General features: G+C 33.1%; 1 protein-coding gene across 10 annotated transcripts in view; it reads right to left on the bottom strand.

Moving 5' to 3' along the window:
• Positions 1–18831, bottom strand: part of STX17 (syntaxin 17) — a 52695-nt gene that overhangs the window by 26721 nt on the left and 7143 nt on the right. For all 10 annotated transcript variants that reach the window (XM_011366260.2, XM_023534266.1, XM_011366264.2 and 7 more), the window contains one exon: positions 8543–8608. In XM_011366260.2, the coding sequence (XP_011364562.1) occupies positions 8543–8608 (66 nt within the window). The remainder of the gene's footprint in view (positions 1–8542; positions 8609–18831) is intronic.

Below are 18831 nucleotides of genomic sequence, written 5' to 3'. Positions count from 1 at the left end.
AACAAAAGATATATTCTGTTTAATTCAATTTATATGATGTTCATGTAATTGGATACAAATTGATGTTCATCAATTTATATGATGTTCAAACAGAGACTAAATTAAACTAAATTCTTTTTTTTCCCCCTCCTCTTTAATTTCCCCCGACACCACTTCCACCCCTGACCTATGGATGTTGCCGTTTCCCCTTAAGAACTGGATCTCTGAAGGTGGGCTGTCTCCTACTGCATACTTGCAGTGTGCACCTGGGGCCTGGTGCTCCCAGGGTCTGGTGCACCCGGGCACTTGGAGTATGGTCCCTGGCTCCAGCTGGGGCGCGAACCCAGGACCTTCTGCATGTAAAGCAGACATGCTAGCCACTACACTATGGAGCCAACCCCCTAAACTAAATGATACATCTTTGTAATAAAACTATATAGAAAAGCTAGGGAGTAGTTACCATATAAATCAAAAATTGATTACTTTTGAGGGAGAAAGGTGGTTATAATTTTGAAGAGGCTATGAGGGGCTTCTAGAATGCTGGTAATTGTCTCCTTCCTCCTTCCCTCTCTCCTTCCCTCCCTTCCTTTTTTTTTTTTTTTTTTTTTACAGCAGAAAAGCAAAGCTTTATTAGAAGCAATAGTACACTTCCAGATGTGGAAGTGGGCCTGAGCAAGAGAAGCGTGGCTCAAAGGCTGGTAATTGTCTTATTTCTTGATCTGAGTTGTGGTTACATGAATGTTCACAGTATAATAATTTGTTTAAGGGAATATCTATGTTTTATGCATTTCATAGCACATATATTTCACAGTAAAAGGTTTTAATTATATTTTTAGAAAATAATATTATACTTACTTGTATGGTCAATTAACCTAAAGATAGAAACAAAAAATTGAAAGCATTTGGAGTGGAATAAATTGAGTAGAAATCTCATCATGAATCTCCTTGCTGGACATTCATACAACTGGAGGCTGTAAAGTTTGTAGGAACAGGTATTAGGCCAGTTGTCTTCACCACTGTATCCTCAAGGCCTAGTGAAACAGTGACTTTAGGAAAGTGAATCAAGTTTAGAGAAAATAGTTTTGTGATGCCATAGCAGAAATTATATTGCAGTAGGAAGATCTTTTTAAAAAGAGAGTTTCTAAAAAGTAAAATTCTGACACTATGAGAAAAGGTTAATCTATTAAGAAAGTGACACCTTAAGAATCCAAAATAGTTGTGTAAGGTGTACTATAATAGGTTCAAAATTTAAGAAACTAGTTTAAAAAAAAAAAATGAAAGGAAAGGCATGTGAACAAGGATGAATGCAAGAGTGGTATGAAATGTGGAGAATCGTGTAAGCGAAGAGCCCAGAATGAGCGGAGGCTGGTGAAAAATGTTAAGAACAATAAAAAGGATTTAAAAAAATACATGTAGAGCAAGAAGAACAGGAAAGAAGGTTTAGACCTACTGCTTGGGGCAGATGGTATAATGTTAACAGATGACGCAGAGAAAGCAGAACAACTCAACTCCTATTTTGCTTTTGATTCTTTATTAAGGGGAAATATTCAAAATTGAAAGGGGCATAAGAAACATGATCAAAGACACGTGAGACATCTTACTGTAAGGATCTAGACAGGCTTCTTGAAGAAGGTGAGACTTGAGCTGTCCCTGAAGAATAATCTTGGGAAAATAGAACATGCTAAATAGAAAGACTAGACTGGGAAATGACAGAAGTAGAGTAGAGGGTAGAAGCTTTCCATATACTATATTTCATCAATTTTAGGACAGTATCTTTTCCACATTTTAACATCTCTGAAATTGGAATGTATCTTTAAAAAAGCATTGTGCCATTTTTAACTGACACCACTTTTTCTTTCTTAGAGGCACTCAAAATAATGCTATATCTTACAATTAATGATGCCTTAGATTTAATTTCCTCCCTGAGGCTCTATAGTACCTATGCCAGTCAGAGTAAAGGTCAAAGATCCTAAGTCTTGATTAATCGGCTCATAAATTTTTCAAGGCAAAACTTAAGTTTAAATTTCTCTGTAGCTTATAATAACCTAAAACAATTTACCTTTTAATAGCATTCATTTTGGAATCTACTAATCTGCCTTCTCTTCCATTCTCTATCTGGCCTTGCTTCTCTCTAATATTTTCTTTTCTATTAACTTCTGCTTACTCTCTCTCTTCCTCGTTCCCTCTGCTTTCCATTGCTTCTCCCTTTTAATTATTTTTTTAAATTAATAAGTAGATAATTCAAGTGTTCTACATGTCTCCTAGTAAAATCAAGAAAGTCATATTTCACTTCTACAAGTTCCATGGCTGATTTTATTTTGTGTGTTTGTGCTACCTAAGAAACTGGGATAAACTCTCTGTATAGCAGTATCTTTCCAAATGTGGTCTGAAATCTACTGAATCCGAATTGCTAAGGTGCCCAGAAATCTGCGTTTTCAACAAGCTCTGCATCCCCACTGCTATGGAAACTAAGTTGATTAAGTTTCCATGAAAGCCAGGTTAATGTTCTTCAGTGCACTATTACAGTAGTAATAAATTTCCCACTTTTTACTTAGTTTCTAAATCTGATCACAAAATTTTTCTTAATGCTAATGTCTTATTATGCCTGAGAAGAAAACAAACCTATTCTACTTGCAGTTTCATAATAAAATGCCACAGAGTTTGCAGAACAGAGTACTGGAGGGGAGAGAGCTACACAGAAAGAGAACCCTGGAGATATGCAGAGGGGTCACCTCAAGTATTTAGCAGAGCACTGACCAGAACATGTACATGAGGAAGCTACCCAAGGCTGGGAAAAAAAAATCATCAAAAAAAAATTAGAGGAAACAGTGTTCAGCACTCATTGAAAGCTGGAAACAGCATCTCCGTCCTTCCACCAGCTAAACTGGAAAAACTCTTAATTCACAGGACATGTGTAAAGCACTCAGAAAGGCTTTACTTCAGTAGTAGGAAAATAATTAGCCCTAGACTGAGCATTACTCTCGTCAATCCTTGTAAATCACGAAAGACCTAAAAGGATCAAACTGTTTCCAAGTAACTATATGCCAGAACAAGGCTCCAGAAAATTTATAGGAGCATGAAAATATTAGCACCCAGCCAGGCAAAGGCCACCCAATCAAAGATCACCAGACCTACAAAGAAATAGGAAAATATGACCCATTAATCAATCAACTGAAACTGACCTATAATTGATATAGATATTCGAATTAGCAGAGGATATTAAAGCAGTTATTATAATTGTATTCTATATAATCAAAAGGTTAAGTAGAGACATGGAAGATATTAAAAAAAGACACAAATCAAACAGAATGGATTAACAACATATTACGCACTGCTGCTGCTAAGACTAGTGAACACGAAGGCATAGAAACTATCCAAAATGAAACACATAGAGGAAAAAAAAATAATCAGGAAATTTTAAAAGAACATCAGTGAGCTGTGAGATAACTTCAAGCAACCTAACATATGTGTAATTGGAGTCCCTAAAGAAGAGAGATGCAGGGGACAGAAAATTATTTGACGAAATAATGGCCAAAAAATTTCCAAAGTTGATAAAAACTATAAACCTTGAGATCCAAGAAGCTCAACAAATTCAAAGCACAAGAAACATGATAAAGAGAAAATCATAAAAGCAACCAAAGAGACATATTACATATAGAAGATCAAAGATAAGAATGAAACCCATTTCTCATTGGAAACAAAGCAAGTAAAAAGATAGCTAAACATATTTAAAGCATTAAAAGAAAAAAGTCAATGTAGAATTCTACATACAGCAAAATTCCTTTTAAAAACAAAGGCCAAATAAAGGTTTTTCAGATACAGGAAAGATGAAAGACTTCATACCAGCAGAACTATACTCCAAGAAATGTTAAATGAAGTCTTCAGGTAAAAGGAATATGATACCAAATGGAAATAAGGATTTCCACAAAAGCATTAAGCATACCAGAAATGGAAATGACATAGGTAAATATATTAAGATTTTTCTCCTTAATATCTAAATTCTTTGAAAAGATAATCAACTGTTTAAACATTACAAAGTATATAACATACAGTATAAAAAAAATCTGACAACAATAGCATATAGATTGGGAAGGGAGAAACAGGAATATATTGTAAGGTTCTTAAACATATGTGAAACAGTATAATATCACTGAAAGATAAACTGTAATAAGCTGTATAAACCCTAAGGCAACCACTAAAATAACAAAGAGTTATAGCCAGCAAGACAGGAAAGAAGATAAAATGGAACAAAAATAATTAAAAATAAAATGGAAACATCATTAATCAAATAAAAATTAAAATCACAATGGGATACCACTACAGACTAACTACAAATGGCTAATATTAAAAAGATTAACCATATCAAGTGTTTTCAAGGATATGAAAGAACTGGTGGGAATATAAAATGGTACATCCATTCTGGAAAAGAGTTTGGCAATTTCTTAAAAAGTTAAAGAATAACAACTACTATATGATCTAGTCATTCCACTCATAGGTATTTATCCAAGAGAAATAAAGTCCTTTGTCCATAAAAAGCCTTGAACTCAAATGTTCATAGCAGATGTTTATAATAGCCAAAAAACTAGAAACAACCCAAATATCCATCAAAAGATGAAAGGATAAACAAACTGTGGTATATCTATATAACAGAGTACCTACTCAATGATAAAAAGGAATAAAAAAACTGAGACACATTACAACATGGATGAACCCAAAATTATTTATGCAGAGTGAAAGCCAGCCCCAACCTCCCAAAAGAACAGGAGTGCATATTGCATGAATCTACTTATATAAAATTGTAGGAAATCTAAACTAACGTATACTGACAGAAAGCAAGTTAGTAGTTGCTTGGGCACTGGGGGTGAGGGGTAGGGGAGTGTGTGCATGTGTAGAGAGTGGGGAGGGGTACAGAGGGATGTGGGAGGGAAAAGCAAGAAGGAGGGTTACAAAGGGGTATGAGAAAACTTCTGGGGGGCAAAAGATATATTCATTATCTTGACTGGGGTGATGGTATCACAGTGTACGCATATGTCAAAACTTATCAAATTGTGTACTTTATTGTATGTCAATTACATCTCAAAAAAGCTGTTTGGGAAAAAGCAGAAAGAAAAATGCAAATAACATATATTATTTATACATAGTTACATGCACAGAAATAATAAATACTTAAATCGAGGGAAAAGATTTCCTTCAGATAAAGACAGGAACAAGGTAAATAGAATCAAAGAAGAGTACGTACACAAGGGACTTCAGTGGTGTTTCTAAATTTTCTTCAAAAATAAAAAGGAAAGAAATTGTGGCAAAATGTTAAGATTTGACAAATTTTACTGATGAGTACATCGGTGTTATATTATTTTTATTATTTGCTACATTTTTGTATGTTTGAATTATATGTGTGTGTAATTTTCCAAAAAGGTACTTCATTGGTAAGGTTGACATATCATAATAGTTCCTTATTTGTTTGTCAAGCTTGTGAGTTCAGAATCATTTACCAGGGCTACAAAGAAAGTAGATAAAAATCTAACATATCAGGCACCGGACATTCTACACAAAACTGTACATGTGTGCATTTGCATTTTTCTAAAAAGTACACTTAAATATGCTCATTATTAATTAGCCATCTAACTTGTATTCTTGCTTTCATCCTTGTCCCCTTAGAATCTATCCTTTTCATAACAGTCAAGGTGATCTTTTAAAGTATCAGGTCATCTTCTGCTCAGAACCTTCCAAGTGCTTTCGACCCAACTTCAAGTCACCACATCCTGCAAGGCCTTCCATAATCAGTCCCAGCTGATCTCTTCGACTTTATCTCCTATACTCTCCTTGCTCACACCAGCCACACTGACCTCCTTACCACTCCTTGAATATGTCACACATCCTCTCACCTCAGAGTCTTTGCATTTGATTTCCCCTCTGCCTGCAAAAGTCTATTCTCCATGGTTTATGTTACTTCCTTCAAATCTTTGTTCAAATGTCATCAGAAATATTATACAACCAATCTATATATAAAAGAACACTCATCACCTTCTGTGATTCTTTGTTTCCTTTAACCTGCCTAATGTTTACTTCATAGTACTTATAACCATCTAAATAGTATACATTTGTCTACTTAAAAAATTATGTCTCTGCTTTCTCCCTTACCACCCCAGAATATAAGCTCAATGGGAACAAGTTTTCTTGTTTTGCTTACAGCTATGACCCTATTATCTAGAATAGTATCTCGAACATAGTAGATGTTCAAATATTTCTGCCCTTCTAATAATCAGGTCAGAAAGGCAGATATTATGCCTGGTTTTGAAAATCTGCAGAAATATCCACAAGTTAGATAAACGAAGTAAGTTTTAAAAGAAGAAAGTATACCAACTCAGTAATTAATAAGCTTTGCAGTATGCAAGTAGTAAATTGCAAATTATAGCCAAACTTTCAGTAAAATAAAGGTGACATATTTCCCTCTCTTCAGTTTTATAACTAAAGTTAATAAGCAGTTATGACTTTTTTCTCCTTCCACAAATATCCTGAAATTTCAGCCTAAAGATTAAACTATATGTTTAAATATGTTCTTATCTATCCTGATAATTATAAAAAGTAATTATTCTTAATTAAAATTCTGAAAATGGCTAATTATGTGTTTAATGATTAAAAGGAGAATGGTTATGCATATATTTGCCTTTGTAAAATATTGATTTAAGGATTCCTAATGTGTTTTTACAACATGCAATTTTGAGAGCAAATTGTGTACCGTAAGAAACATTTGGTATCATAATAATTAATCTGATTTCTTTAACAAACATAGAGCACAAGTCCACTGGTAAACATTTAAATAACTTAAACACATTCTAGACATCATATAATTTATTAAGAGCTCCACAGTTATAATTATTTAATTAAAATAAATCTAGACTATGCTTTACTTGTATTACCCAACTACTACACTAAGGTATTGATAAAAATGTAATGACTTCACACTTATTTCAACATTAAAAGGCACCAAAATGAGTATACATAGCTTAAAAAATATTATCTGAACCACTAAAAAGAGTAAAAATCAAGAGAAAAAGGCCTCCGTTGATTTTCTCAACAAATATCTAATGAAGACCCACTGTATAGGTATTAAGGGACATACTCCATTTTCTATCCACCAGAGTTAATATTAAAAATAATTCCAGATTGGATTCCTGCACTACCACTTATGAAAGTATTTTTCAGACACATAATAACTTAAAAATTTACCTCCAAGTTACCCTTTCTGAGAGAACTACTGAAAGATGTACTCTAACAAAACAATGGAGTAAACCAAAACTGAGGAAGATATCATATTAAAGAAAACAGGGACCCAAAACAGTGATCAGCTGAGGAAGTCCCAGAACAGCAGTTGTGCAACAAATCTAGAAAGTGAGTCCAGATTGGAACTGAGGAAAAAGGGCTTCAGGAGGAAGTCTTCAGGATAAAGAATGGAAGTGATGTACTTGAGCATATGAAAAATATTACTGATTGCATGTGGCAGAGATGTGGAGCATTTAGGAGAAAAACACTGCAAATACACAGAAAGCCAGGCAACTAAAAAAAAAAAGTGAGGCAATCATTAACTTCAAAAAAGCAAAAGGCTGTACTATATTTCACTATTTGCCTTAAGAAAAAATAATATCTATATAATCAAAATGAGAAACTAATTGCTAAATTAACGAAAAATTATAACATATGTAATTATATAAGGGGAAAGGAAGTAGGGGAGCAAAGTGAAAAGCTAGATCTCCACCTACTATGGCAAGAAGTGAAGAGATAATGCCAAAACCTGATTAATTAAGAAACACCAGTCTCCACATGGTATTTAGGAATAAAGAACTAAAAACTAGGAAATCTGGCCAAAGGGATTAAAAGTGGTTTCTTCCAAGTAGGACTTAGGGATGGATAAGGATAGGGTACTATAAACCTTTTAATTTTTTTTTTTTTTGGCTTTTGTAAAATAACTGTGTAAATATATTTTTAAAAATTAATTTAAAATATTTAAAATTTATCAAAAAGCCAATAACTGCAATGAATGGTTACAATACTATATTAATTCAATAATATAACAGAAAGATCAATATCTTCAAGTTATAAGGAACTCTTAAAAAAGACAACGTAATATAATATATGCAAGGGACATGAACAGGCAATTTACAAAAGAAATATTACTATCCTACGCGCATATCAAAAAACCTTTTACCCTTCAAAGCAACATAACAAAAACTCCAGATTAAAACAAAAAAGCAGCAATATTTTAAACTCATTAGTAAAAGTTTGAGAAACAGCTAATACTAATGTTTGTAAGGTTTGTTGTGGAAAATGCCATGATTGTGGGAGTGTAAGCTGATGTATCATTTCTGGAGGAAATTTTGGTAATATGACTCAAAATCTTAAAAATATGTATGACATTTGATTCAGTAATTCCTGCTAAAAATTCATTCTTAAGAAATTAGTTATAAATATGCATAAAAGAATTCAGCTACAAAGATATTTACTTTAGCAAATTTTCTTAAGGCTTTTTCATACTGATTTACTAAAAACATTATAATAGCCTTACCTGAACTGTACGTCCTGCATTGATATGCTCTTCGTGCAACTTGTCCCAGATTCTGCATCGCTGATACTACAGAAAAGAGAGGGGAACGGTACTGAATTTCTGTTTTCCCAATAAAGTGATTATCTCTAGTTACTAGAAAAATCCACACTCCCTACCCAAACTTCAACATATCGGCTAGAAAGTTATTGACTTGGTAGTGGCAGTTAACTGTCCAAAGACCACGCCAGTAGGAAATTTTCAAAAACATTACATACACAATTCTGGCAAATGGTAAAACAAACAAAATTCACTGAAGACTATTTACTTTATTTTACCAAAAGAGAGCATGAATTTTGTCTATATTGCAAACTCTTTGGAGATAAAAAAATAAACAATGAGAATGTAAAAGAATATAAAAAATAAAAATATCAAGAGCATTCATCGGATAATCTTACTGTAAATGAAGAATTTTAAATGTCAAGTATTGAAAATAAAATCTAATTTTGAGAAAAAGTAACATTGATACTGAAGACAGAATGTAAAAAATGAGAATAAACATTTAATATGTATGTTTGTTTTTACTAAGCCAATGTTTAGCTTTCAGTTTCATCCAAGAAACTTGATGAGCATGATAATGGAAAATGTTTCATTTGACAGGAACCATAGCAAAACATCACAACATTATAGCAGACTACTATCTGGAATAGAAACATCAACACCAAACATCACAAATTATTTTTGGTTGAAATAAAAAGTCCAAATAATTAAGATGTTAACAGATGTGAATAATGATATTAAACACATTTTTGTTATACTACATATCAAAAAAATAAATCAACTTAGAAATATTTTGAAGAGTCAGAAACATGAAAATGCCCTATACATGCCTCGCAGACATACTAGATAATAAAAGTAGAGCAATAAAAAAATTTCTAGGGCATTTTTATATTCTTTATTCTGTATATTCTTTAAATTTGGTAGTGAATAATGCAGCAAGAAAAAGCAATCTTGTTTGATACTCTTAAATTTATTTACCTCATCTAAGAACAATAGCTATTAAGCTTAAAAATAATCTATAGTATATTAAATACTATACTTGATAAATATGTATTTAATATAGTTCAATTATTCTTAAGCTTAATAAAATTAGGAATAGTATTACCATATGACCCAGCAATCCCTCTTCTGGGTATCTACCCCAAAAATTTAAAAACATTTATCCATAAAGATATATGCACCTGAGCGTTCACTGTAGCAATATTCATGGTGGCCAAGACATGAAAACGACCAAAGTGCTCTTTAATAGATGACTGGATAAAGAAGACGTGGTACATATATACAATGTAATATTATTCAGCCATAAGAAAAGATGAAATACTGCCATTTGCGACAAATGGATGGATCTCGAGATTATCATGATAAGCAAAATAAGTCAGACAGAAAAAGTTGAGAACCATATGATTTCACTCACACGTGGGATATAAAACTGAAAGCAACAAACAAACAAGACAAACAAACAAAAACTCATAAACAGAGACAACAGTTTAGTGGTTACCAGAAGGTAAGAGGGGAGGGTGGGGAGGTAGATAAGGGTAAAAGGGGTCAAATATATGGGGAAGAAAAGAAATTTGACTTTGGGTGATGAATGTACAATGCAACACACAGATAATGTATTATAGAATTGCACTCTTGAACCCTATAAAATTTTATTAACCAATGTCACCCCAATAAATTTAATAAAAAATAAAAATAAAACATTTGAAAAATAAAAACCATTATCCAAACACATTTAAAACCACTATCAAACTACTCTATGTATAAGAAAAACTGAACTGATGTCATCAGATCCAGTATGAATGTTCTTTTAGAAAATGTTATGATATTCATAAAAAGATGAGAATAGAAGCCAAAGATACATATTTAAAAATAAACAGCTTTTAAATTTATTACTCAATACTACCCTGTCATGATATTTTAAGAAAAATTAGAAAAGAGTTGAGAATTCAGGGAGGCCAGAGCTACTAGAATTCAAGGGGCAGAACATCAAAGAACCAGGTGACTATGAGTCAGAGTGGAAAAACCTTGCGATATACTGGACATCAGGTAGAATACACCAAAGTATTGGCCTTTATAGAGAAAAATTCGCCCTGTAATAAAGGCTGTTCTGATTCTACATGAGAAAGCTTAAAAGAAAGCCTCAAAAATATCAGACTATTCCCAAATAACTTAAATGTGTCTCAGAATAAAATTCAAAAATACTTACGGGTATTTAATCTATTTCCTGTTTAGAAAAAAAAAAGTGAAGCTCATTGCCAGCATTAATTTTACATAAACGCACTCTGAGGCTGAGGCAAATGTGACTGGTTTTCAATGTGAAAATAAAATATGAAAACTGAGTTATTGGAGTTATTTCTAAACAGAACTTGTCTCTAATCCTAATGTAACAGAAATGTATACATAAATCAGATTCATCAAATAAATCTTCGGCTAACAACTTTTCAAGAACAATGTTAACATCTTGAGCAGGAATGCTGCATTTTGTAGGATTTGACATTTTCAGCAAATGAGAATTATTATATTTTGTAAATGGAAATACCACTACTAAAAACAGAATGCTAAAAATAGAATGATGTAATTTGTTTCCAAAGACTATCAATACACTAGAGCGATACAACGATAATAATAAAAGTGAGATATTTTGTGGCAAATTTTAGGAGTAAAGTTAGGACTGTAATCTGAGTTATCTTGGGATAAACACTGCAGCTGCAAGCGCCTCCGGCAAGTATTCTAGAGGAAAATAGGAAATGAGTTAAAAATATTCAGTATCTAAGTTCACAATGTTTGGCATCCAATAAACAATTACCATATATGCAAAAAAATCAAGAAAATACAATCTGTAATGAGAAAAATCATTCAACAGAAACAGAAATTCAATAAAACTCTAACCAAGAATAATGAAGGAAACTATACTAATGCACACTATAGTAAAATTACTTAAAATAAGTGATTTAAAAAAATCTTAAAAGCAGCCAAAGGAAAGAAAGACACATGAAGTACAGAGGAACAAAGATAGGAATGACAAAAGACTTCTCATGAGAAATAATGCAAGCCAGAAGACAGTGGAAACAACATCTTGAAAGTACTGAAAAACAAATCTAAAATTCAACCTGGAATTCAATATCCAGAAAAAATATTTTTTAAAAGTGAAGGCAAAATATTATTTTTCAAACAGAAAAAAGCTTTAAAAATTCATCAGCAGGAGACCTGTACAAGAAATGTTAAAGAAAGTCCTTCAGGCTGATGGAAAATGATACCAAATAGAAATGTGGTCCTACACAAAGGAATCAAAGGAGCATTAAAATGATAAATACATGTGTAAATACAAAATGTGTTTTTTTTCTTATTTTTAAGACCTCTTTGAAAGATAACAGCTTAAAACAAAAATAACAACAATGTATTGTGGGGTTAATAATATACATAGAAGTATAAAATAAATGACAACACTACAAAGAACCTAGAAGAGAGGAAATGAAAGGTTATAAGGTTCATATAATATACATGAAGTAATACATACACACACTACTGGAAGGTAGAACATAATAAGTTAAAGATGAATACTCTGAACTATAAAGCAACCAACTAAAAAATAAAAATAAAAAATAAAGAAGTATAATTAGTAAGCCAAAAAAAGAGAAAATATGGAATCATAAAAATACACAATCCAAAAGAAAGGAGTAAAAGGGGGACACAGAACAAATGGGACAAATAGACAAAAATAGCAAGATGATAGATTTAAAGACAACCATTCGACAAAAATGTCTATTCATTAAAAACTTCGCAGCAAACTAAACGTAGAAGATAGAGGCATCTACAAAATCCCTAAAATTAACACCATGCTTAGTGGTGAAAGACCATTCCCTAATCTTGGGAACAAGGTAAGGATGTCTGATCTCAGCACTCCTATTTAATACCACACGGGAAGCCCTAGTCAGCACAATAGGTAAAAGAAAGAAAAGAAGGAAGGGAAGGAGGGAGAGGGGAAGAAAGAGGGGAGGAGAGGAGAGGGGGAGAGAAAGAGAGACTGAGAGAGAGGGAAAGGAGGAAGATGGGGAGGGAGGGTCAGTTTGAGGGAGGGCAGGCAGAAAAGAGAGAAGGGGAGAGGGAAAGAGAGAGGGGAGGGAGAAAGAAAAAGGAAAAAGAAAGAAAGAGAAAGAAGAAAAAAAGGAAAAAGAAGAAAGAAAAAGAAAGAAAGGAAGAGAAAAAGGAGGAAGGAAGGAAAAGAAAGAAGGAGGGAAGAAGAGAATAAAGTAGTTTGTCTTCACAGATGACATGATTATCGATATAGAAAATATCAAAGACTCTAACAGAAAAGCTGTGTAATATTAACAGACAGCACAATGATTGCAAGCCATAAACTGAGGATTACTCACGTAATGAACATAAATATCTAACCCACTTTGTAAGTAAAAGTGATTCACCTCACAGTGCCTACCAAATACCAAAAATACAAAACCCAAAACAAACACAAAGGATATATCCCAATCTCCTAATGCATTAGAAACTATTAACTGATGGTGCCAATGCTGAGTATATGGGTAGGCTAACTTACTTGTTAAGTAACCCATTTCCAAGTATCGACCTTGCATTCAGGAAGTTTTCCATATATCTTAACCCTCTCAATAACCCTATGAGGAAGATTTTATTTTTACTTTTACAACTCTACAAAGATCATGGGCATTTTTAGCTTTCCCCTGAATAATTAAATTGGTGTATTTATATCTGACTGAGGATGAAATCAATCAGGACATGTTCCACAGAAATAATTAAGTTGGGTTTTCAAGAAAAAACAATGTTTGAAAGGTGAACATATGGGGTGGATATTGCTAATAAATGTAGGAAAGAAAGCAAAAATTAATTCCACTCCATTTTTTTTTTTATCTTCCTTCTTTGAAAAAAAAAAAATGACCTTCAAAAGAGAACAGTCTACAATAAACATGATTAAGAGAAAAATGAAAACCAAGAAAATGTAAAAACAAACCTACATACTTCAAATGAGTCCGAGTTAACAGGCCCTGAGAAATTACATCAAGTGAACCAAAAGACCTTGCAAATGTGATCAAAGAAACACGGTGACCTATCTATGAGGAACTCTGAAGAATTGGAATGGCTCTTAGAGACCAGCAAATACTGACCTAATTTTCACAAAAGAAAGTATCTTTAAAACACTGCAGACTGTAAATCTTGGGGGAAATTTTATATCAGATTATCAGAGAGATGGCTTGTGAGAACTTGGAGAAATGGTGGCAGTACATTAGACTGCTCTGCCCTTTTCTTGTCCAACATTTTTCATCAATGCCTTGAAAACAAAGAATGTTAAAAATTACCAAATTTGCCGATGACATAAACTAGAAGGAATAATTACATAGAGGAAAGATCACAATTCCACATAAGAACAAATGTAACAACAATAAATGTAAAGCCTAGCATTTAAATTAAAAAGGGCAACTGCACAAGAAATGAATATGTTCGGGCCCAATAGCTAAAGTTCACATTTAAAAAGTTCTATGGATTTTATTTAGTTAATTACAAAACCAATAAAAATAGCCAGCAATACAAAATGGCTTCTAAAACAACTGATGTAACCTTAGGCTGTATGCATGCATATGTATATTCATTCATTCAACAGTTTTATTAGGAGCACATTATGTTTCAAGCACAAGCACACTAGAAGTTTAACATATTTACCAACACAGTAATCTTAAGAAAGTAATTAACACTCTAAGTCTGCTTCCCCACCTAGAAAAGGAAGACAATAATAAAGCTAATGTATAAGGATTCTGTGAGGATTAAATGATATGATATATATAAAACCCCAACATAGCACTTGAATAAAAACAATAGCTATGATCTTTGCTATTATTATTTGCTCACTTGTCAAATAAACTGTAGAAGAGATTAATGTCTTGGGTGGAGGCTGAACTAGATGATTTTACCTCTTATAACAAAATTCTAAGCAAAATGAGGAATAAAATCGTTTAGACTTGCTACACAATGTTTTACCTAAATTAGGTTAAATTACTAAAATATATATTTTCAAATCTTTGGAGAGAACAACTTAAAGTGATTTAAATATGTGTGAAAAAAATTAAAAAGAAGTAACTCTTTTAAAATTTAGTTAAGTTGGGACCACTGACAAGGATTTCTAAACTGCAGTTTTTACAAAATGTCATTTTTGTACTGTCTATTTGCACAGTAGCATTATATAGATAGTTTAAAACAGTGTTATAATGAAGCAATTAGGGTGCTTTTAGATGCAAAAACACCAGAAAACTCAAAATCTTAAAATGGCTTTAATAATAAGAACATTTATTATACCACGTAAGAAGCCTAGAAGTAGGATAATTCGGAAGCTTCAAAAGTCCTTGAGCACCTAATTTCTTTCTGCTTTACTATCTTCAACAGAGTTTTGTCCTCAAACTTGCTGCCTACTAGACATAGTTCCAGATACAACAGACACAAGACCAGTGGAAGCGGGAGGACTATTTCTTTCCATGTATATCTTTATAACAGTAGAAAAATCTTTTTCAGCAATTTCCATATTCCAAACAGGCTTTCTTTCCCTCAAGTCTTCTCAGCCAGAACTGTTGGATATATCTACTGTTCGATATATCTACTGTTCATCATTAATCAAACATTGACAAGAATGAAATTGCCCCCATTAGACTCTTTACCATTCACCACCTGTGCTGAGGCTTTCCTATCCTCAAACACAGAGGAAGGCAAACTGAATCAGGTTCTGTCAGAAATAAAAAGAGGTAGAGAAATGTGATTAAAAGATTGAAATAAACATTCTCAGACTAAAAAGAGAAATGGAAAAGGTTTTGTTGCAATCAAAAGTTAAAAAACAAATCAATAAAAATAAGTCAAAAAAAATCAATAAGACTGATTATGTCTGATTTTGTACCATATAGTTCATACTTCCTGAATAGTCTATGCCAACTCATTTTCATGTCTTATCATTCTCTAAATACTTCCTACCTTATTTTCTCAGACTGTAAACTTGAGAATTAGAAACCTAATTTTTTACATTTTCAGTGCTAATATAAGAAACAACAAACACCATCACTTATGAAAAGCTAACATATATTTTTTTCCTGTAATAATTTCCCTTCTCATTAAACCTGGCAAATTGAACACATTCGTCTCTACTCTTTTCTAAAACCCAACTAAAATAACAGTAAAGAACTTTCAAAGGTATAAATTCACAAGAACGAGAATACAATTAAAGAAACCAGCTGACAAGAAATTTTAACAGAATTTTGGAAGCTGAAAAGAGAAAGGGTATGAACATGTAATAATTGACTTAGCTGACCACAGAAAGCTGAAAGCTAAGGCTGCAGAAGGGGTGGATAGTGGGAGAAAGTGGCAATAAGAAGCAAGCCAACAAACATAGCACCACTCCAAAAAGACTCAGTAACCAGAGGTACCACCTACCAGGTAACCGGGTGGATGTGGGGCCAAAAGCAGAAGGGCTGGTTAAAAGTTTATGTAAGGAACAGGTAGTCTATCAGATGCCCTCTCCATAAGCCCAGGCAACTGCACTGCCACTATCACCACAGAAGACCACACTCCAAAAGATTATCTGGTGGTTCTCATTAAAATAGATCCTCACCTGTCCACCCCTGCAGGTAACAAGGCCCCTACTACTACCCTGCTACACACACATGCACGCACACACACACACCTTCCAATTAGTACTTGTAAATATTAACAGCTAACCAAGTAAAGCCTATAAGTCTGTAAGCTACCACCAAAGGAGGGAAAAAAAAAGGAAGAAAGGGAGAAAGAACAGAGGAGGGAGAGAGGGAAAGAGAGAAAAGAAGAAAGAAAGAAAAAAGGTAAACAGAAAAGAGACAAGGAAGCAAAAGAAAACTTAAAAAATAATAATAATTTCACCATAGAGAGATGATATGATACTGCATCCATGAAACACGAGCCGTCTCTTTAAAAAAAAAGAGAGAGAGAGGAGATTTGAGAGAAAAAAGAACATAGAAATAATATGATTCTGGTTATTTCATTTTAACTGAAATGTGGATGTGAGAGCTGGAGCCAGAGCTGCCATTTTACATGCAAGATAGAAATAAGAGGATTGGACAGCAAGTTTTTAAAAAGCCCGGGTCTTTAATGACTGTTGAGCTGCCTAGACCATCTCCATAAGTATAAGAGATTAAAAATGAAAACAAAAACAAAAAACCTCTGTCGTATTTCATACACTATATTGGGGTTTTCTTCCACTTGCACTTCCAACTATATACTAATACAGTACATGCTACAAAATAAGTTTTCCCTCAAGCCCCTACAATATGAAACAAAGAAAATTACGTTCCAACTTGACTAACTTATTGTTCCTACTAACTATGTTGAAGTCTATCTTACATTAGCCAAGAAAGCTGAATACTAACACTTCAAATTTCAGGATTACATTCTAATCAAGTCTATCTTGTGTAATAAAACGTAATGCTGAAGGACCTATGGAATACAGTCCCAGGTGTCCACAGCACACTACTCTCATTGTTTTCGGATGTTGCAGAATCACTCCACTAAGGCTTACTTTCAATTTCCCTTCAGTCTGACTTTCTTCTTTTAAATTCACATTGGATGACTGATGGCTAACATAATAAATATTTTATCTTTCTACACCCTTCCCCCAGGAAGAATATGACTTTTTTGAAAATGAGGCACCATTAGACACCTGGAGTCCAAAATTAATTCTTAACTCTTTTGTCCACAGTGAACACTACTGCTTTTAAATGCTTTTACATTGCCATATCTAGCTATTAAAACATGTTATTCAATTTTATATAGATAAAAGTCACTTTCATAACTAAACTAGAAATACTAGAGACAGCAGAATGACCAAGAATATGAGATAAAACATAGATAAGTATGAGTTTTAACTGCTTAGCTTCAGACACCATCACTTATATAGTAAATTATAATTATGCTAATATTGTCTAACATTTTCACAATAAGTAAAAATTTCACAAAATGCTGAAGGAAAACTGTTCTCCTAAAGAAATACCAATGTAACTCTAGAATAATTTTCTTATGAAATCTGGCACAACTAACCAAATCAGTAATAGACCCATTCCTATCCTCACCTACCTTTCTCTTAGGGTTTTGACTTTTCCACTTATAACTGATTGGGTGGTACATGTGGGTATGCTCTTAGAATAATGATAGCAGGCACTTTCATGTAGAATTAATATAAGAAAAAGGAAATCTAAAACATGCCAAACCTCAAAGGTAAAACAGGACAAAGAAGGGAAGAAATGGTCTCAGTAGACCACAGTCTACCTATTTCTGCCTTTCAAAATCAATTCTGCCAATTCTTGTCATCTTTGTAACTGAGTACTTCAAAATGAGCTCAGGACTTTGACACACATACCTTATCAAACTTCCCACCCAGATATGATCAATCAAAAGTAAACAACTCTATTTCTATATTGTTAGAGTGCTAAAAGAACTAGCCCTCCTCATTAATCAAAGCATGGAATCCTTTAATTTGTTTCTGCTTATAACCAGAATAACCAGTTTACCAGACAACGCCCCCATCCTTATATGTTATAGTTGTTATTGCTTATGGATAAAGAAAACAGAAATTAAAGTATGACAAAATATTATTTTCATCAAAATATTCTTGGCACTTATATTCCATACTTTTTAAAAATACTTAAATACTAGGAAGACATGGTATCTATGAAAGAAAAAAGTTAACATTATTACTTGTATAAGGTAGTCATTAGAGGGTGATAAATATTGTTTACATTAAAAGGCTTAATAACCACTTCTATTACCCTCCTCAAAAAAAAAAAAAAAAAATCAGTGGAGGGCCACACAGCTTAAAATTTATACTGGGGGAGGTCTTTTTGAAAAACCAAATACCACTGAACTGTCCCACATCGAATAAGATATATAACTTATCAAAATCAATGCATCAACTCAGTAAATCTGATGTTTTCATAAATGCATTTCATAAATGCCGCAACCATTCCACCAGACCCTGGCCAGTCCAGGTTCTATGCAACCTTTGCCATAATCCCCGAGACTACTTCTTCCCTCCACCTATTTCCTAAACTGATCTCTAGGCAATACTTCTCAATTTGAGACTTTCCTCAAAGAGAAGAAATGAAGTTGGGAAATTCCCTCATATCACACAACAATTTGCCTTTTTAATCTACATGCACCTGAAGAGGATAGGAGTTACTGACAGACATACACTCAGGTTCAAAAAACTTGTCATGGGGTGA

Source organism: Pteropus vampyrus, unplaced genomic scaffold, assembly GCF_000151845.1.
Source record: "Pteropus vampyrus isolate Shadow unplaced genomic scaffold, Pvam_2.0 Scaffold123, whole genome shotgun sequence".
In the NCBI taxonomy this organism is placed as follows: Eukaryota; Metazoa; Chordata; class Mammalia; order Chiroptera; family Pteropodidae; genus Pteropus; species Pteropus vampyrus.
This window is presented reverse-complemented; position numbering and strand designations above follow the sequence as displayed.